The sequence below is a fragment of the Pinus tabuliformis genome, chromosome 2_2, assembly GCF_031772625.1.
Source record: "Pinus tabuliformis cultivar Carrire ecotype Pingquan chromosome 2_2, CPIR1, whole genome shotgun sequence".
Taxonomy (NCBI): domain Eukaryota; kingdom Viridiplantae; phylum Streptophyta; class Pinopsida; order Pinales; family Pinaceae; genus Pinus; species Pinus tabuliformis.
Window position 1 is genome coordinate 852,783,666 of NC_142300.1, and position 22,465 is coordinate 852,806,130.

Sequence of the window (22,465 nt, forward strand, 5' to 3'; positions counted from 1 at the left end):
GCTATCCATAATCTCACAATCTTATGCGTCTTGTATACACCACATGATCCTCTAAAATACACTCCAAAAATCAACTTTTGAAGCTGCCACAAAATGAGGCATAACGTTGAAAAGCATGATATGCAACTGGCCCCCACTTAATGCCAGGTATGGCAAGTCATTTGCCACTTGTTTGACAATTGACTCATCAGTCAGATGAGAGCCAGTGTTGGATGAAATTTTCAACCTACCTATTGCAAATAAAGGTATCAACTAACGAATAGAATATATAAATATAACCACAAACTAAACTATTGTTTGGAAATAAATAGGAAATCAAATAGCAAATAAGCAGACAGCAAGCATGCTGCAAATAGAGAAAGTTAACCTAAAAATGCTGAATAACTATTTGTAAAGTAGACAATAACTTCTTTGATCTGTTGAAATTTTAACACCAGATCTAAGTTATTTTTCTCACAATTATTTAGTCTAGAAAATAATTTTTACCCAAATTAAAATTTGAAACTGTGAAAATAATGCTGAATAACTATTTGTAAAGTAGACAATAACTTCTTTGATCTGTTGAAATTTTAACACCAGATCTAAGTTATTTTTCTCACAATTATTTAGTCTAGAAAATAAATTTTACCCAAATTAAAATTTGAAACTCTGAAAATAAATATGCTGGTATTCTCAACTTTTAAACAGTAAATTTGCAGTGGAAACGTTGCTTCCCCTTAGTGGCTGGGAACACCTAATAGGGTTGTCCTTTAGCCACTCCTACCTAGGGAGGAAACACCATTGCGAGTTCAAAGCCATGATTTTGGAAGGGAATCCTTATTTGAAGTGTTGAATAGCCCATTACATTCAAGTTTGGTTCACTTAGATACAATAATGATTATTATCCCTAATGACTGATTTCTTTGACTGGACTTTATGTTATGATCATCAAGTGGTTCAATAGCCCACGTCCTAGGCACCTTACCCATAGATAACCAGTCCACCAGAGAAGTATATTGGCACCCACAGGTGAAGCATTGAGAGCCTTGGACCTCCGAACAGCAGTAGCACATCACACATGATCCTGGGCACCTCCTACACCCAGGACGTTCTGCCTCTCTGCGCTACATTTAATGATTCTTCAGGATAATAAACCTGGACCCAGCATGCCCCCAGGTCGACCTTATCACCATGTAAGGGATGGCAGTTGATTCAGGGCCCAGACGAGGATGGTCACATCTTCACAGACTTTGGAGGGTTAGCAGCACCTAGAAATCCCTCAATGATGGAGTAGAGATGGACATTATCAATAGTTGGAGACCCATGGAGCCCCCTTTGTGGTGCCCCAGCTGGATTTTGGGACCACAGAGAACTATTGATAAGGATTTGAGGGCCAACCCTCAAATCATGGTTTTAGGATGCTACTACATCACACTTGGCACCTTGTAGCATCAACGCTTGACATTTGGAGCTCATTTTATGGATGACATCAGCCCTATAAGCCTCACAACTCACACGTGTGCGATTTTCTTAGCATTTATGTTGAGAGCTAGTGGGTTGGCTTGTAACCCAAGGCACTTTTGTAATTTTACTTGTCATTAGGGGTTTGTAGGCTAATATTATGACTCTTCTTCGTATAAATAGAGGAGAGGACTTTTCATTTCAATCATCATCACTTGTGACAATTCAGCCTCTCTTGGAGAATTTCAGCCTTCTTGTACCTTTGGAGAGATGTGATCTATGGAGCATTTTGTGTATTGGAGCTATATTCTTGTCTTTGGAGAAGTTGCCTTGGATCAATAATTGGATTGTTCATGCATATTGTCTTGTAAGTGCTTTATTATTGAAAATTTCTGATTTTATGTCTAATGTATGGAATAAATTGATGATCTAGGGTTTTCTATTGCACTATTGTTATTGAAGATAAATTGTATGGAAGCTAGGTCTCATTATTGCATGCATTACTCATTGCATGATATGTGAATGGAAATCCCCTTGTTGAACCTTACATTAGCTCTCACAAGTGAATTTTGATCCCACAAAGGTAATAGTTAGGGTTTTGTTGCTAGGGTATCAAGACATCCTAACTCTAGTTTTAGCCAATTTTAAGAATCCATAGACTCCATCAACCTTAGGACTAGGGACTGGCCATGTCTTGTTGGTGATCAAGTCATCTTTTATCCACAAATTGAATTTTCTCTCTTTTCTCTAATTCGACCCTCTTAAGGCCAAGCGGCCCAATTAGGGCTTAGTGCAAATATGCTTGGAAGAGGAATTTTGGGACTTGGAGGGATTCAAGAACAAGGGTAGAAGTGATTTCCTCAAAACCCCTCCTCTTGGTGGCCAATCTCTCCATTTTCATCCATAATTTCTCTTGCCCTAATTGTTTTCCCTAGGAGAAACCCTAGTTTGGTTAAGCTTCAACTTGAGGGCTTGTTGAAGGTTTCATGTGCCTTTGTTGTGCTAATACTCATTGTTGGAAACCTTTTCTTTACACCTTGACCTTGGGACATTCCTTTTTCCATGCTATTACTCAAACCCTAGGTCTAGTGTGCCCTAGTTTGACTTGTTTAAGGGAAGTGCATTACCTATTCATCATTGCTTGAGCCTTCTTCTTAAGTCGAGTCTTTCATAATGGCAGCTTCAATTGGAATTTTCATTATCAAAATCATGGAGACAACTGAAAATTTGGGTTTGACCAAGTCGGCCTCAAGATGGACAAATCGGCCCCTCAAGTGGAAATGGCACCTCCTAAGACCATCATTGACCCTCATTTGGCATCTATTCACATCACATCAATTCATTCTAAAATTGCAAGAGCATTTCAAACTGTGAAGGAGCAAGGAGACATTTTTTGTTTTGTGTTGACCAACATATTTCTCTCTCTTTTGACCTGCGTTGACTTGGGCTAGTTGGATCGGTTTGACCGAGTTTTTGGACTATCTTGGGAGGCCAAATATTTTAGGAATCTTTTACTGTGTTTGACTGCATTTATTACCTTAGTTTTGGGCACGTTGACTGAGGTTGACTGCAAGCTTTGACTAGGGTTTGACCGCAGGATTTGACTATGGCATTTGACCGAACGTTGCAAGAGATTTTGACTCTGTTTGACCAAGTTTTGACTTAGGAAAGAAGGCTGAATATTCTGCTGCGTTGACCAAATCTCTGACTCTATTTTTTGGGTGTTGACCACAAGGTTGATTGTTGACTTTCACTAAGAATTGCAAGGACTATTTGACTATGGTTGATCAAGCTTCCACAAACCGAAATTCGGCCCTCTATTGCAAACTGTGATCATTGACCAGATTTGACTCTCTCTCTCATTTGAATGGTTTTGACTTGGTTGACTTGGAAAGTCAAAGGTTTGACTTTGACTGGTTTATGGATGTATTATTGGATTGTATCTCAATTGAACATTGGATGAATATCTAAGAAGAAGAAGAATTGATTATGGGTTTTCCACGTTGTGGGGCTTTGCCCTGGTCTTTGACCAAAAATGTGTCTCAATGTGCTTGGCTATCTTCTATTGTGCATTGTTGTTTATTGTTCTATCTATAATTGCTTCACTATTACTGGGGTGAATGAAATTGTTTTAAGCTAAGTCACATGACACGAGGACACGAGACACGAAGGACACGTAAATACGAGTATTCAACACGAGACATAGCGACCCTGGAAACAAGACACAAGGGACATATATATATATATATATATATATATATATATATATATATATATATATATATATATATATATTAAAAAAATACTAAAAGATAGTGCCTGATCCATATAGATATGAATCATGATGATATCTATTTAGTATTTAGTATACACTATTTACTATTTAGTAATTTACTAGTTAGTTTATTAATTGACTACATCATTGATGTTCACAGTTCAATGCTCATTGTTCATGTTATAACATATGTTAATAACTTCAAACAAGTTCGATCATGTTCAAACTTAACATAAGGTAGTTTATAAATTATAAATTTATATTTGTTCAAGCTTCACTATTGACCAGAGCATTAATCGAGCTTTCCCTCCCTTTAGACCTCGAAGGTGTAGTGAGGAGTGAGCACATGACAGGGAGTTGGGCTTTTTCTTTCAACACACAATCTATACATGGTTACTAGTCATAAAATGTGGTCACTGGTGTATAATAAAGTTAAGTTCCATAGGCTTTAACACAACTTACAAGAAATTTAAGTGCTCCAAACTCTCGACAAAGCACGAGAATGCTCGTCTCGTGCATCTCCAGGGCTAGGTGGATGTGAAGTTGTGAATTGTGCTCTCAATGTGAAGTTGTGAGAATTGCGCTCGAATATGATGGAATTCTTCACATTTCACAACAAATTTGATTTTGGAAACGAGCAAACTCGACTTCGGTGGCGAACAATGACAAAAAAAACCCATGTTGCAGGTTTTAAATGTCACTTTTCACGAGACACGTTTCCTAAGAGTGAAAAGCATTAGGGCACGTTTTCGCCACATCCAAAACACGTGTCTTAATTGGAGGACACGAGACCGTGAGGGACGTGTCCTGTGACATAGGTTTTAAGTAATTATTGCAACATAGAACATGTGAAAAATCAACATGGGATCAAAGTTGAGGTGAAGATTAGCCATTGGAGGCCAGAGAACACCCCTTTGAGATACTTCTCTTGTTGATAGGTGATCAACTCGCTTGGACAAGATGACTTCCTCCTACTTCAAGATTGAAGAGAAGCTAAATGATGCTTCCAACTTTGCAGCATGGAGGGCTAGACTGGACCTTACTCTTGAAGAGAATGATGTAATGGAGTATGCAGAGGGCAAGGTAGATGAACTTCTTGAGAATACCAATGCCAATGTCAAATCCAAGTACAAGAAGGGTGAGATCAAGGCTAAGAAGATCATCATTGATTCTCTCAGAGATCATCTCATCACTTATGTGTCCAAGCTGAAGAAGTCAAAGGAGATGTATGACAAATTGATTGGGATGTATGAGGTCAACAATCTCAACCACATCATTTCCTTGAAGAGTCAACTCCGTGACATCAAGATGACCAAGTCAGAATCTATAACAACCTACTTCATGAGAATCTCTCAAATAAGAGATCAGCTTCTTTCCATTGGAGAAATCATACCTAATAGAGAGCTTGTGCAGATGACCCTTGGAGGACTCCCCATGTCTTGGGAGACATTCATAACAGGCATTAGTAGCAGAAAGGAGCTCCCTTCATTTGATGAACTCTTGGGCTCTTGCACTCAAGAAGAATCCAAGCTCATTTCCAGAGGAAGAATTCAAAGACAAGAAGAGGGAGAACCTACAGCCTTTGTAACCAATGTCAAGAAAGGAAAAGGGAAAGGAAGACCTTCCAAATGGAAGTCAAAGAAGCCAGCTCCAACATTCAACAATAATAGAAGGGACTTGTCCAAAGTCCAATGCTATAAATACGACAAATTTGACCACACAACCCAAGATTGTCCTGAAAGAAGAAGTGCTCCAAGGCCCAACAACAACAACAATGGAAACAGCAACAACTTCAGCAGTAAAAGGAGAAGAGGAGGTCTTGATTCCCATGCAAGTGTTGAAGAGTCTCAAAACCCTCAAAAGAAGTCCAAGAATGCAAGGTATGTTGATAATGTTGCTAATACTCAATCTGAATATTTTCTAGTTGTTTCACTTTCTAGTTGTTTCACTTTCTAGCTCATCTTCAGATAGCATTGATAGTTGGTTGGTGGATAGTGGGGCATCTAGACACTTTACTGGGTATCGTGAAGTCCTCTCAAATTTGGTTGAGAGGGAGACTAATTTGAAAATTATACTTGGGGATAATTCTACTCATCCTGTCAAAGGGTCTGGCTCTGTTTCTTTTCATTTGGATTCTGGTCAAACCATTCATCTACAAGATGTGTTGTATGTGCCAAGCTTGAAGAAGAATCTTGTCTCCATTTCTGCCATGGAAGACAAAGGGTTTAGAGTTGCATTCATTAATGGAAAAGTCCTTGCTTGGCCAAGGAGATCTAACTTGAGGGCAACCTTCACACTTGGTGTCAAAAATGAAGGCCTATACAGAGTTTGTGGACGACCAATTCAAGCATTGGTCCATGATACCACTAATCAGTGTGAGCTTTGGCACCGGAGATTTGCTCACCTTCATTACAAGGCTTTGCCTAACTTGAGCAAGATGGTTTCAAGGATTCCCAAGATTCAAGTGGATCATGAAGGTGTATGTCAGGGATGTGCTAGTGGCAAGAATGTCAAGGGACCATTCCCTCCTCATTTGTTCTGACCCTTGTGGGCCCATGTCAGTGACATCTCTTGGAGGATATTTATACTATGCGATCTTTATTGATGACTTCTCCTGTAAGACTTAGATCTTCTACTTGAAGACCAAGGATCAAGCTTTCAGCATGTTTAGGGACTTCAAAGCTCTAGTGGAAAATCAAACTAGAAAGAAGATCAAGATCCAAGGACAAATAATGGAGGAGAATTCCCTTCAAATGACTTCAAGGATTTTTGTAACTAAGCCGGAATTAAGACAGAGGTGATTGTTCCAGACACCCCTCAACAAAATGGAGTTGTTGAGAGGAAGAACAAAACCATCTTGGAAGCAGCCAAAGCCATGATTCATGATCAAAAACTTCCTATGTTTCTGTGGGGAGAAGCTACAAATATTGCAGTATATGTCCAAAATAGAAGCCCTCATCAAGCCTTGATGGACAAGACTCCTGAAGAAGTCTTTACAGGTGTGAAACTAGAAGTTGGACACTTGAGAATATTTGGTTGCCCTGTCTCTATCATGTACCAAAAGAGTAGAGGTCAAAGTTAAAGGCTTTAGGAAAGAAAGGTACATTTGTTGGCTATTGTGAAAATTCTAAAGCTCACAGGATATATGTGCCAGGTAAAAGGAACATTGAGTTCAGTTGGGATGTGACCTTTGATGAAGATGTTTCCCTTGGAAAAGTAAGGTGTGAAATTTTTATCTATTGCAGTAACTGGAAAGTACCCTTCTAACTATAAATTTAATTATGTAGTTTATTTGCTATGGCAAACAACAAATAAAATCACAACTGCAATTTTCACCGCAAAAATACTGCGGAAAATAAAATACTGAAAACTGAGAAATTCTAGCACACACACAAGAATTTTGACACAGTTATTTTTTGACAATTGTCCCCGGAAAAATCCAATGCAGGAAAACTAGTGCAGCAAATGAGGGTTTTATTATTATTCTTCAGCAACAATTCTGAGTACAATAATTTAGATGCCCAACTGGCAATCTAATATGAGGAAAATACTAGAAAAATTATTGTGAGAATTTTCTCTCATCCCACAGCTAATTTTTTCCTCTGAAATTACCTCCCTAGCCTCTGCGTTGAGCTTCCTACGTCACCCTCTGTGTAGAGCTTACATTGACCCTATGAGAATTTTGGCCTTCCTTCCTTTTGTGAAAACTCCACAAGAGGAACCCCTACTGCAGCAAATTGATGTTACTTCTCCTACTTGTTAATCCATACAGGTCATTTACCGTGTTCCACGGTAAATATCGAAGTAAATACTACTGCAGCCTTCACTTAATTATAAGCAGAAACAAGATACTAAGCAAGAAAGAAAATACATCACAATAGACACCATTATTTTTGGACAAAAGTCCCCGGAAAAACCCAATGCGGGAAAACTGGTGTAGCAGCTCTGAGGGTTTATTATTATTAAGCAATAGCAAATTCTGAATACATCTTTGAATACCTCACAGGGTTATTCAGTTACAGAGAGAAATACTGGTAGAAAGATTTGTGAGATTACCTCACACAATCACTGAGAAAATCCCGGTTGATCCGGATACTGAATGAATGGCCTCTGACAGGCCCTACGCTACTCTACGCAATCCTCATGCAAGCTTTGTGTCAACCTCTCTAAGCTCTATGTCACTTAGCCTATTGATCGATTTGATGCTCGGAGTCTCTACTCTCAACCTCCTGGTCTCACCCCCTGACTCCCGGCTTCTGAAACTGACTCTCCTCAACAAAATCTCGGACTCTCTCTCACCCTCTGCGCTACCTTTGCATGGCCCTTCGTCAGCCTCTGTGTCTGGGATATTGATTTGGGGTAGCATCGGATGTGCTCTAGCCACGGAAATTCGTGGAGAGGCTAAAGCACATGAGATCTCCAAGACCCAGAAATGGTTTGGGCAGATTCTTCCCGGTTTAGGAGATATTAAAACTATTAATATTTTTAATGGAGTTCCTAAGTCTAAACTTAGGAAAAACAAATATTAATGGGTATTAATATAAAATTGGGTTAGAATGTTCTAAAAGACATGGATCAAGCCAAATCTAATCTTAGTCGTTGATTAGAGATGTAATCTCGGCCGTTGAAGGACCAACAGGAAAAGTATAAGAGGAGGCTTGAGGGTCAGTTGGAGAATACACCAGAGTGATCAATCATTCAATTTTCTAGAGCGAGGTTTGCTAAGAAAAGTCGAATCAGTGATCAATTTGCAACGAGGGGCAGTGAGTACTGAACAGAGAGGCAGAGATAGTGTCGAGAAACCAGTACAGAAGCAGAGAGAAGCAGAGATAGTGCCAAGAGACCAGCACAGAAGTAGAGAGAGGCAGAGATAGTGCCGAGAGACCAGCACAGAAGTAGAGAGAGGCAGAGATAGTGTCGAGGGACCAGCACAGAAGCAGAGAGAGGCAGACGCTCAGCAAGAGGAAGGCACGCAAAGCTAGAAGGGATTGCGCAGAGGCCAGAAGTGCTTGCGTCATCCACGTAGAGGGCAACAGGAGTGACACAGAGAGTCGTAAAGTCTGCGCAGTGCCTCAAAGGGCTGACATAGAGGGTTTTGGGCTGACGGAGAGGCCAAGTGGGCTGACGCTGAGCTTCAGAGGTTGCTGGAGAGGGTTTCGTGGGGCAGATTTTCTGAATATCTGCTTCCGAATAGAGAGGTATTACTGTCGGATTATTTTCTCTGTCGGGTGAGCTGGTTTGGCACCCAATTGTACTCAAGGAAAGACTGCATAATAAAATAACCCTCAGAATTGTTGCACCAGTTTTCCCAAGTTGGGTTTTTTCGAGGACGAGTTGTCCAAAAATAACGGTGTCACTTGTGTGTTTGCTATTTCTTTCAGTTGTTGATCTATAGATGGTTGAGACTGTATTGTGTTTATTTCGATATTTATATGTTTAAATAACTTGTTCGTAATTAACAAGTAGGAGAAATAAACCAGAGAATACAGATAAAATTTCTAACAGGTAATACTTAGAAATTTCAACATGGTATTAGAGCGTGGTTGCAGATCACAGGAGAGCTGAAGGCAGCAGCTGAAGCAAAGCATTTGCAGCAGAAACAGCTGTCCCGATGTTGATTTGGGGTAGCATCGGTAGCTGTCCCGATGTTGATTTGGGAGATATTAAAATAATTAATATTTTTAATGGAGGTCCTAAGTCTAAACTTAGGAAAAATAAAATATTAATGGGTATTAATATAAAATTGGGTTAGAAGGTTCCAAAAGTCATGGATCAAGCCAAATCTAATCTTAGTTGTTGATTAGAGATTTAATCTCGGTCGTTGATGGACCAACGAGAAAAGTATAAGAGGAGGCTTGAGGGTCAATTGGAGAATACACCAGAGTGATCAGTCATTCTATTCTCTAGAGCGGGGTTTGCTAAGAGAGATAGAATCAGTGATCAACAGCGAGGGGCGGTGAATACATAGCAAAGAGGCAGAGTTGGTACCAGAGAGACAGCGTAGAGCCCGGAGAGGTTGACGCAAAGGCAGCTGGGTGCTATGCAGAGGCAGCCAGGAGCTGCACAGAGCCAGGAGAGGCCAACGTGTGAGACATAAAGGGTCTAGGGGCTGATGCAGAAGCTCCAGAAGCTAACGCAGAGGCTAGCAGAGCTGACGCAGGGCCAAGAGGCAGTGTTGGAAGGATTTTGTGTGACAGACTGGGTGCTAGTGAGCCGGGTAGGGTGACGCAGTCCCAATCAGAGTGACGCAGAGCAGTGGGAGCTGCAATTGTTGTTGTGGGATTGTTCATCCGTTGATTAATCAGTCGGAATATCTCTCTCCGAGGAGAGGTACTACTGTCAAGGGCATTCTCTGTTTGGTGAGCCATTTCTAGCACCCTAGTTGTATTATGAAAACTACATAATAATAAAACCCTCTGAATAGTTGCACCAGTTTTCTCGCATTAGGTTTTTCCAGGGACATTGATCCAAAAATAACGATGTCACTTATGTGCTTGTTTTCTTTCAGTTGTTGATCTGAAGATGTTGATATTGTACTTGTGTTTATTTTCAGTATTTACATGGTAAATAACTTGTTAAGTAATTAAACAAGTAGGAAGAAATAAACCAGATAGTACAAGAAGAATTTCTAACAGGTTAAACTTAGAAATTCCAACACCCGAGTGATAAAAGTTGTTCCTATCACAAAGCGGTGAAGAAGGGTTAACGTAGAGGGACTACGTCATCAGTTCGGGCCAGAGAGAGGTCAGCGCATAGACTGAGGAGAGTAGAAAAAGTCTCACGAAGAGCCATGTAGAGACTAGGAGGGTTGACGTAGTTGGCTTGGGGAGAATTTCAACCAGTGTCGGGATTACGCAGAGCCTAAAGGCTCAGTCCTTCGGTTGCTGGGGCTTAGGAGTCTGTGGACAGTTTGTGAGGACTGAATCTGGTGGGGTGTTGTTGCTGCCGAGACAAAACAGTACCTAACGGGGCAAAACCAAGGTAGAGGGAGTCGCTACCAAGGCGGATTTCTAGCCAAGGAATCCGGATCAATGTTGCAGGTGCATAGGAGATCGGAAAGGTGCAACTCGACGGTTGGCGGGCGGATTTCCAAGATGGAAATCAAGACTCAGAGGGAGTCTAGCAGAGAACTTCCAGATGGGAAGTAGCGACTCAGAGGGAGTCGAAGAGAGAACTTCCAGAGGGAAGTAGAGACTCGGAGGAGTCGAAAGGAAGAGCAGAGAGATGGCCATGAATGGACTGAGGGATTAGGACAGGCTGGACAGGGCATCCAACTTTGTGGTCTGGAAGGCCAGGATCCTATCCATTCTAGATAGACATCGCATCAAGGCCTTCGCCTTGAGAACAGTGGCTATCCCAGTTGACCCGACTGACAATGAAAAGTACGAGGAGGCAATGGCCAAGGCGAAATGCATCATCCTTGATGGGGTCAAGGATCATGTGGTCCAACATATTGTCGAGAAGGAGACGGCAAAGGAAATGTGGGACACCTTGAAGACATTGTACCAGCATACTTCCATGCAAAAGAAGATGTTACTTGAGAATCAGTAGCGGTCATACCAGATGCAGAAAGGGGAGTAGATAGATCACTTCCTCAGTAGATTGAAGGAGATCTGGGACCAACTGAATTCCATAGGGGCCACGCCGGATCAGGAGTTGATGGTGAGGACCGCACTAAATGCAGTCTCCGAGGAGTGGGAGACATTTGTCCAGAGCATACTGGGCAGGGTGGATCTTCCAAATGGGAAGAATTGTGGGTGGCTCTTCGCCAAGAAGAGATCAAACGGTTGTCCAAGACGGGAAGTAGCAGCAAAGGAGTATGGATCAAGAAGGAAGAGGAAGAGGATGCAGCTTTGGCATTTGCGGGGAAGCGGGAAAAGAGGAAGAAAAAGGACCTCTGCAAGGTCAAGTGCTTCAACTGTGGGGAACTGGGTCATTATTCGAACCAATGTCCGTGGAAGAAGAACAAAGGAGAGGCGTCTGACTCCAAGGCAGCACCGGTGAAGGCGGAAAAGGAGGTAGAGGAGAATGATGATTGTGCCATGAGTGCTCACGTAACCCTAGAGAAGAGGTGGGGAGACATCGAGTTGTAGTCAAGAAGACTACAGGCGATGAGGGGCAGGATCCTTGAGGTACCCAAACTCTTGGATCAAATCCTTGCTACGGGAGGCCCAAAATGAGAAGTAGCAGGACTGGCGGATGTTGATAGAAACGGATGCGGATGAAGCAGTAGAGGGTGCTACAGTGCAGTAGTCTCGGGCAGGGCAGAGCTAGCAAGCCGCAACAGTGCGAGGCATAAAGGAGGTTGTAACAGTGCAGGATAACAGAGAGAGGTTGCAGCGGTGAGAGAGGCAGGGAGTTGTTGCAGCAATGCAGAGGCAATAGAGGGAGCACTTGATAGAGGCAGAGAGAGCTTCAGCATCAGGAGTGTTTCTAGTGACAAGGATGTCAGTAGTTGGGTGGATTAGTTACTTACTTCTCAGTAATTGAGTTGCAGTGCAGTAGCAGTTAGCAGTAGCACGACGCAGCATGATGAGAGGGGGTTGCAATGCAGATGCAGTGTTGGGAGAAAGGACCAACAACAGCACGGATGCAGAGGGAGTTTCCATACGGATGCAACAGTGGTAGTGGCAGATCCATGGACAGCAGTACAGGATACAGCGGTGCAGAGGATGTTGGGCAGGCAGGCCTAGCGTCAGCATAGGTAACGGTGTTGTATAATCAGGGTGATGCTCAGAGTGGAGTATTACTAGAGCACAGTCCTCACTAAGAGGGAGTGTTGATTTGGGTAGCATCGGATGTGCTCTAGCCATGAAAATTGGTGGAGAGACTAAAGAACATGAGATCTCCAAGACACAGAAATGGTTTGGGCAGATTCTACCCGGTTTAGGAGATATTAAAATTATTAATATTTTTAATGGAATTCCTAAGTCTAAACTTAAGAAAAATAATATATTAATTGGTATTAATATAAAAGTGGGTTAGAATGTTCTAAAAGACATGGATCAAGCCAAATCTAATCTTAGCCGTTGATTAGAGATGTAATCTCGGCCGTTGAAGGACCAACGACAAAAGTATAAGAGGAGGCTTGAGGGTCAATTGGAGAATACACCAGAGTGACCAATCATTCGATTTTCTAGAGCAGGGTTTGCTATGAAAAGTCAAATCAGTGATCAATTTGAGCGAGGGGCAGTGAGTACTGAACAGAGACACAGAGATAGTGCCGAGGGACCAGCACGGAAGCAGAGAGAGGCAGACGCTGACCCAGAGGGAGCCACGCAGAGCTAGAAGGGATTGCGCAGAGGCCAGAAGGGCCTGCATCATCCACGCAGAGGGCAGGAGGAGTGACGCAGAGGGTCGTAGAGGCTGCGAAATCCGGATCAATGTTGCAGTTGCACAGACGATCGAAGAGGAGCAACTCAATAGTTGGCAGAAGGATTTCGAGGAGGGAAATCGGGACTCAGAGGGAGTCCAGATGGGAAGTAGAGAGACTCAGAGGAGTCGAAGCGAGTACTTCCAGATGGGAAGTAGAGAGACTCGGCAAGAGTCAAACCGAGAACTTCCAAGCGGGAAGTAGAGAGACTCAGCAAGAGTCGAACCGAGAACTTCCAGGCAGGAAGTAGAGAGACTCGGAGGAGTCGACAGAAGAGCAACGAGATGGTCGTGAATGGGATGAGAGATCAGGACAGGCTAGATGGAGCATCCAACTTTGTGGTCTAGAAGGCCAGGATCTTGTCCATTCTAGACAAACATCGTATCAAGGGCTTCGCCTTGAGAGTGGTGGCTATCCTAGTTGACCCGGTAGCTAGTGAAAGGTACGAGGAGGCAATGGCTAAGGCAAAGTGTATCATCCTTCATGGGGTCAAGAATCATGTGGTCCCACATATTTCCGAGAAGGAAACGGCAAAGGAGATGTGGGACACTTTGAAGACATTGTACCAGCATACTTCCGTGCAGAGGAAGATGCTCCTGGAGAATCAGCTAAGGTCATACCAGATGGAGAAGGGAGAGCAGATAGATGTCTTCCTCGGTCGGTTGAAGGAGATTCGTGACCATCTGACTTCCATAGGGGCCACGTCGGATCAGGAGTTGATGGTGAGGACCGCACTTAATACAGTCTCCAAGGATTATGAGACATTTGTCCAGAGTATACTAGGCAGGGCGAGTCTTCCAGATTAGGAAGAACTGTGGGCGGCTCTTCAACAAGAAGAGATTAGACGGCTGACCAAGACAGGGAGTAGCAGCAAAGGGGTCAAGATCAAGAAGGAAGAGGAAGATGATGCGGCTCTAGCATCTGCAGGAAAGCAGGAGAAGAGGAAGAAGAAGGACCTATCCAAGGTCAAGTGCTTCCATTGTGGGGAACTGGGTCACTATGCAAACCAGTGTCCGAGGAAGAAGAGTAAGGGAGAGGCTTCTGACTTGAAGGCAGCGCCGGCGAAGGCGAAGAAAGAAGTCGAGGAGGATGACGATTGTGCCATGAGTGCTCATGTGCCACTTGAGAAGAAGTGGGGATACATCGAACTATAGTGAGGAGGACTACAGGCGATGAGGAGTAGGATCCTCGAGGTACCCAACCTCTTGGATTATACCTTGCTACGGGAGACCTGAAGAGGAGTAGCAGGACTGGCAGATGTCGGTAGAGACGAATGTGGATGGAGCGACAGAGAGTGCTACAGTGCAGGAGTCCCGGTACAGCGCAAGGCTAGCAGGTTGCAACAGTGCGAGAGGCACAAGAGTGTTGCACCAATGCAGGATGGCACAGAAAGGTGTGCAACGGTGCGAAATGCAGGTAGTCGTTGCAGCAACGCAGAGGTCAGTAGAGGGAGCACTTGTTAGCGACAGAGGGAGCTTCAGCATCAGGAGTGTTTCTAGCCTGACAGGGATGTCAGAGTTAGGTGGATCAGTTACTCACTTCTCAGTAACTGAGTTGCAGTGCAGTAGCATGATGCAGCATGATGAGAGGGGGATGCAGTGCAGACGCAGTGTTGGGAGGATGGACCAGCAGCAGCACGGATGCAGAGGGAGCTGCCGTATGGATGCAGCAATGGCAGTGGCAGAGCCATGGGCAGTAGTACAGGATGCAGCAGTGCAAAGGATGTTGGGCGGGGAGGCCTAGCATCAGCACAGGGACCAATGTCGGATAATCAGAGTGATGCTCAGTGTGGAGTATTACTAGAGCACAGTCCTCGCTAAGAGGGAGTGTTGATTTGGGGTAGCATCAGATGTGCTCTAGCCATGAAAATTGGTGGAGAGGTTAAAGCACATGAGATCTCCAAGACCCAGAAATGGTTTGGATAGATTGTACCTGGTTTGGGAGATATTAAAATAATTAATATTTTTAATGGAGTTCCTAAGTCTAAACTTAGGAAAAATAAAATATTAATGGGTATTAATATAAAATTGGGTTAAAAGGTTCCAAAAGTCATGGATCAAGCCAAATCTAATCTTAGTTGTTGATTAGAGATTTAATCTCAAACATTGAAGGACCAACGAGAAAAGTATAAGAAGAGGCTTGAGGGTCAGTTGGAGAACACACCAGAGTGATCAGTCATTCATTTTGCTAGAGCGGGATTGCTAAGCAAAGGGGTAGTGAGTATTGGGTAGAGAGAAAGAGATAGTACTGAGAGACCAGCGCAGAAGCAGGGAGAGCGAGAGCAACAGCCAATTCAGGCCACGCAGAGCCCAACAGAGACAGCGCAGAGGCCAGAGGGATTGCGTCATCCACGCAAAGGCTGCTGGAGTGACATAGAGGGTCCCAGAGGTTACGCAGTGCCTCAAAGGGCTGACGCAGAGGGTCCTGGGGCTGACGCAGGTCAGCGGGAGGCTGACGCAGAGGCCAAAAGGGCCAGTGCTGAGCTTCAGTTGTGTTGGAGAGGGTTTCGTGGGACAGGTTTTCTGAATACCTATTTCTGAATATAGAGGTATTGTTGCCGTGTATTTTTCTCTGTCGGGTGAGCCAGTTAGGCACCCAGTTGTACTCAGAAAGACTGCATAATAATATAACCCTCAAAATAGTTGCACCAATTTTCCCACATTGGGTTTTTCCGGGGACATTTGTCCAAAAATAATGGTGTCACTTGTGTGCTTATTTTCTTTCAACTGATGATCTATAGATGTTGAGACTATATGTGTTTATTTTCAATATTTATATGGGTAAATAGCTTGTTAAGAAATTAAACAAGTAGGTGAAATAAACTAGATAGTGCAGGAAGAATTTCTAACAAGTTAGAATTAGAAATTCCAACAAAAGTCAACTTAACAAGAGGAGGAGAGAGAAAAGTGGTCGTTAACTGCTACAAAGTAGGGAGGAAGTGTGTATTCACTCTAGGAAGCCCAAACCATGAGGTAGTACAAATTTATGGAGTGGAAATAGCCATGTCATCCTCAAATCAGTGTCCAGTTAGTGCCACGTGTCATCCTAGGTGGCATGCCTGCTAAAAATAGACATGCCAAAAATAGAAAATTTTCCAAATGATATGGAACATCTAGTAATGAATGAAAAGTGGTCATATATGCCCTTAATAATGTATGTCAAAGGCTCTAATGATGGCCAGAGTGCAGGTCCTTATGAGGTCCTTATGAGACACTGAGTGCTACATACCCCAACAAAGACCACTGATAATGGAATTGGAGAGTTTTGAACCAGGCATTTACATTTTCATCTCAATAAGCATAAGGCGACAATGTCACTGAAAATTGGCATAGGATCTAAGTTGCAGGAAACGTGGGCAGGGGGTCCGTTTCCCCAGGGGAAACGAAACGAAACTCGTTTCCCCGTACCGTACGGCCTGGAAACGCGTTTCCGGCCGTACGGCCACGTTTCCCGAAACGGAAACTTGGCCGTACGGCCGGAAACGCGTTTCCAGGCCGTACGTGCCACGTTTCCCCAAAAAAAACACTTGTTTTTTAATTTTATTTTATTTTTTTTAATTTTTTTTAGGGTTTCCAGGTAGGGTTTCCAGGTAGTAAATGTGATGTAAATTTAATCTTAATGTTTAAATGTTTATGTAAGTAAATGTATCATTCATGCTTTATGATTGCACATATATATAATAATAATTTTTAAATATTTTTAATATATATATATATATTATTATATATATTCGCGTTTCCCCGTTTCCAAAATTTGGGGAGGTCGCGTTTCGTTTCGCTTCCCCGTTTCGTTTCGCTTCTGCGTTTCCCCGTTTCGTGCAACTTAGCATAGGATACTATGAGCCATTCAAAATTAAGCAACAAAGTGAGCTAGATTTCAAGGCTAACTTCCGCAAGCTGGAGCTTGTAGGTTGTTGGGACGAAATCAAATATGATATGGGTTGTGCAAGATTTAGTGGACAAGTTAGCTATAAAAACGAGTTGCCAACTGATTTTTAGTGTAGCGAAGAGTGGATAAGGCTGGGTGCTCACTATAGGCTACTTGTTGAGCCTCTAGACCTTGCTAATTACTGTAGACTAGGCTAAAATGAGGACAGTGCGAGACACTACCTCGTTAATGGGGAGCCTCATCATTACAAAAATCTTCAAAAAATGGTTGGAAGACAATCAAGAGAATAACCAACTAATACCATGAACAATAGACACTAAAATTTGGCCACAATATTCCCCAAATAAATAGAACTAGAAGGACCATGTAATGTTGGTCAGTGATGGAATGCAAGTGTGGCTAGGGTTTCTAGAGTGTGATGAGCAGACAAACAAGCATAAAATGGGCACAAAGACTGTCAAACGTGAGAATAATAGGTAGAGTAAGACCCAAAATGGAAAGAGGTGTTTCTACATGTAAAATAAAGACAAGGATGGCAGGGATACCAAACTAATGTTCTCCAAAAGGCAAAGCCATTTTTGAGCAAGAATAACCTGCTCTGATGCCATTGTTAGAACACACAAAAAATGGAGAGCAGATTAGGCAAGGCATGAGATACATTATTCATTCATATGATACACACAAAATACAATTTCTTCTAACCCTTGGTTTCGTCTCCCAAAAACCAAGGGGTCTCTTGGACTCCCTATGACTCTTCATGTTCACTTGTGGCTTTTAGCCTTCCTGACAAGTCAATATTCCAAATTTACATAATCCCTAAAGATTATGTTTCCAATAGTCTTGGTTCTTGGTTTTCTTTTCATGGTTGTGATTGATGCTTAGATGGATAGTAATGATATGCTCTTTGGCACCCTGGTGGATGATATTCATGATTGGCCTAGTCTAATGCTCATACATCTCATGGTCTCTTGTCATTATAACTTTGACTTATGGTTGACAAGTCCTGCTAGCATGATTGGTTTTGAAAGGCTTCATTCTGTAAGGCAACCTAGGTTCAAAACTCTGCAGTAGCTAGGAAGAGACACCTAAAATCCAACCATTTAAAGGGTTGGTGTTGCTCGGACCAGGTGCGATCCTTAGGTGATTTTGGCAACTTAGATGCCCATGGGTTGTGGTTTCTTAGACCACAAGTTAGTCTTGTAAGTCATGAACACACTAGCAATAAAAAAAAATGGCTTATGGTTGAGCTTATTAGGGGATACCACTTTTATTCTCATGGTACAAGAACATTACCTGGTATATCCTTATGAGCACATATGTGAATCTAAGCATGTGGATTTAGGAAACTAAAACCATGAAAACAGGTCCTCATACTACTAGGGTAAAAATCATAAAGTACGTAAAAATAATTAGAAAGCATAGATAGCTGTGAAGAAACTTAGATGAGGAACTAGAGCAATTATACATCAAACCAAAGAACATAAGCACCATCATATTTGCATGAACCAACATGATTGAGCCCAACAAAGAAGAAAATAATATATATCCAAAATGGAGAAGGCAAGGTAGATGTGCACACTGTGGACAGTAAATAATTCTCCACTACAAAATCCATCTAGTTGGATACTGCATAACAAATGATGATGTTTTGTTAACGAATAATTTTGTTGTACAAACATCAAAATTTTATAAATGTCATGAGATACTCTAAAAAGAACACATGTAAATTGGAAAAGATGTTTCAAGAAAACGACATATATCCAAGTTATTGAAAACAAAATATCAACACTTTTCTTGAATACTAAAATTGACAGCATACCGCGTTCACTACAAAGAGCAACATCAAAGTTGGAGAAAGCCTTTGTCAATAACCATCTAGACGTCTTCATATTAATCAAGCAATATACAGCAGAAACTTGGCCTACGAATCTGCCATAAACATCAAATCAAAAAGCCATGCAGTTATCAGTTATTAAACATGAAATAAATATGAGGGACAGACATTTAAGAGTTCACAAATTGAAATGAGAATCAAATTTCCATAGAGAAATTAATAATTTAATCTTGACTTCTTTCTATTACAATTCATAATAAGTCAATCTATAAGACGATTGACGGAAAAAGTTTGTGAGAAACTTCAAGTGTAAAATTTGAAAATATGGCTTGTCATGGAAGAACCTCTCTTTTATATATATATACAAAATGCAATGCAGTCTTCTAATAGTCAAAGGGTAATTGCCTTTATGGGTGAGGTGGACATTTGTTGGAATCATGAACAACGAATCAAAATAGCAAATAAAGGACATTTTGCCAATGCAATGAATTATTGCATTGAATTCAAAATAATGTTGGCAGAAACGAAATACCCATTCATGTTTTCGAGTAGCAAATAGATCCTTTGGACGACATGAAATCATGGAATCAAATGTTATTTCTATTGAACTATGATTCCAATAACAATCACTTATACGCGAAATTTCCCTCTTGGTGAGGTGGACATTTGTTGGCATTTTGAGCAAAGAACCGAATTAGCTAATAATGGACATTTTGCCAATGTGATGAATGCCTTGCATATGTGTAGGTAAATTCTAGTTCAACAAAATTAATGGTAAATTGGCACCAATTTGAAAATAATGCTGGCAGAAACCATGGACCTATCCATGTTAGTCTGGCATATAGACTCTTCGCATGACCTGCAGTTGTGGAATCATATGCTAGTTTAATTAAACAAAATTCATGGTAAATTGGCTTCCATTTGAAAAAAATGCTAGCAAAAACCATAAACATATCCAAGTTATGGAGTAGCAGATAGATCATATGAATGGCATAGAGCCGTGGAATCATATGCTATTTCCCTTAAACAATAGATCACTTTTAGGTATAATCACCCTCGGCATAAGCTCGATAGATCACTTTTAGGTACAATCACCTTCCTATAACAATAGATCACTTTTAGGCATAATCACCATTGGCATGAGCTTGATAGATCACTTATAGATACAATCACCTTGTGATTTAAGAAAGAAAGAAGAAAGAAGAAAAAAGATTATTTTAATATTTATGAGGTTAAAGATAGTTTATGGGACAAATTGTTTCTTCATCTGGTTGATGTATTCGGCCCTTTCTCTGTGAAGCCTCACAATAAACGTTCCCAGCTTCTCGACAAACCCCTTGCTAAATAGATTATCCCAAGAGCTAGCTGCCAGAATATCTATATAACTTTCCATGTTGTCTTTGAAGGCCTCGCATTCTAAAATGAAATGCTTTTTTGTTTCCACTTTTCTGAAAGAGCAAAAAAATACATACTCTTTCCTCCCACACTTCTTTTGGCATTTTCCAACGCCCTATTTCACAACGGAATTGATTAGAATTAGTCCTTAACTGAGCAATAAGAATTTTGACTCTCCAATAAATATTGGCCTCTATGTATGCTTTTTGTTGATGATTATGAGTGGGATTAATCACTTCAATATAGTATTTTTTCTTTCTTCCTAGCTCCTTATCCCAAGTACGCTTGTGGAACTTATCCATAACAAAAAAATTCATCTCTTTATTGTTTATGGGATACGTGTTCAAGCAAATACCCCATTTACTAAACCATTTGTTATTTTTCTGCATCCAAGTCTTCTTTCTTTTGCACAATATGTCATTAAAAACAACCTTCAGTTATCTACCCTCTTCCATTTGTTTAATTTTTTTAAATACCTTATAACTCACACCATAGCAATTAATTCAATAAAAATAGTCTCTGTTTTAACTTAACAAAATAGCATAAATGAAACGTGAAAATTTTGACAATCATTTTTGCCATGAAGACATGAGCATGATATATCACTTTTAAACACAATCACGTTGTCATGAGGGCATGAGCTTGATAGATCACTTTTAGAAACAATCACCCTTGCCATGAGGACATGAGCTTGTGCTCTATGAAAACGTGAAGAATTTGCTAAACACGTGTCTAAATATTATTGGGCAACCAATAAATCATTATGTTAATAGGAGGGCACCATACGTCTGGACACCCATTTGCAATTTGCATAAAATACTTGTTACCGTATAGTGTAATCAAAGTGAAATGACACCCATTTGCATAAAATATATATTACTACATATCAATCCTTGTTACCAATCAATCCTTGTTACCAATGTGTGATAGCAGGTAGGTATATTTTTCTTTGTTTTGAGAGGAGGTTTTATAGTCTTGTTGGCATTTCCAAGACAAAAAACCAAAATTGGTTGAACGGACCAGTTCACATGTAAAGAGGGTCTGCATAATATTGTATTATCTATGATATCAATCAGCCCAAAATGAACTTGAAAACGAGATATAAAAACCATCCGTAACAGGGGAAAGGAAAGGGGAGTCCTCTGTAAATTTATGCCTGGGTAAACTTATGCGTATACGACAGAGCAACCCACCTGGTACGTAGCAGCGGAGGCCTTCTTCCATAACTTCTGTCAGCGACAGCACAGCATCCGAATGTGCTCCAACCAAGTGACGTTGATGGCGTTCTCGTTACTGCTGCACAACTGTATATAGCCATTCTCAGCTACAATAAGTACTATAACAACGCGGGAAAGCACAGTGATTTTATAGAACTTGTTCTCTGGGAACACGACAGAGTAAGCAGAAGATCTTCAAGTGGTGATTGTGACGAATGTGGGATATTAAAGAGCAGGGAATTGAAAGAGATGGCAATGCTGGGAATCTGTATAAATGCAGCCATGTTAGACTAACAGGCTTCGAGGAGGGAAGAAACCGCCATGACTTTCGCGTGTGTTTACTGAGATGGGCAACCAAAAAAAATTGAATTTTTTTAAATATTTCCATTCACATGTAAATTTCATGAGGAGGAGTTTTGGCATTGTTCATTAACATCCTCCACAGAAAAGGGGGATTGTTCATCAACATCCTCCACGGAAAGGGGGATTAATATAGTTGGACGGGGCTCTCACATGGAGGAAGACAATGAGAGTAGGCGCTCAATGGTTTGTTAACTTATATGGAGACAATTATTCTCTTTTTCTACGTGGTACATAGTAGCTTGTCTTTGTCACTTACTTAAAAAATAGTAAAATTGATGTGTTAAATGTAATGTTTAACTGTGCAAGTGTATTTATTAAGTGTTTTTGGAACAAACAAAAAATACCAATGATCCTAGTTGCATAGTTATCATGGCTATGCTGCACAAATGCACTCTTCTTCCTTATTTCTTAATCTCTCATGCAAATTTCTATGAAATATGTTGTAGATCCAATGTAAAATGATTAAAAAGAACCAGATTACTGTGAAAATGTAATCTTTGCAATGAATTTTGACATACCCACCAATGTATCACCATTATAAATGTGATAGAAAAATAAATACATTAAAAAGGAATTAGCTCAAATGTACTATCATTAGATTATCCACTAGATATCGTAACATGCACCATCATTTCGAATACACACTATTATCAATAAAAAATAATGTAATAATTTAATTT

The 22,465-nt window shown here is 41.0% G+C and overlaps 1 protein-coding gene across 4 annotated transcripts in view; it reads right to left on the reverse strand.

Annotated features, from left to right (window-relative positions):
* Positions 1-21,922, reverse strand: part of LOC149195646 (uncharacterized) — a 452,486-nt gene extending 430,564 nt beyond the window's left edge. For 3 of the 4 annotated variants that reach the window (XM_089408655.1, XM_089408653.1, XM_089408654.1), the window contains exons 1-2: positions 21,399-21,921; positions 18,796-18,905 (exon numbers count right to left, since the gene is read on the reverse strand). In XM_089408655.1, coding sequence (XP_089264781.1) covers positions 18,796-18,905; positions 21,399-21,523 — 235 coding nt within the window. In that variant the 5' untranslated portion in view covers positions 21,524-21,921. Of the gene's footprint in view, positions 1-18,795; positions 18,906-21,398 lie in introns of all 4 variants that reach the window. The other variant, XM_089408656.1, reaches the window with a different exon arrangement.
* Positions 21,923-22,465: the final 543 nt, after the last annotated feature.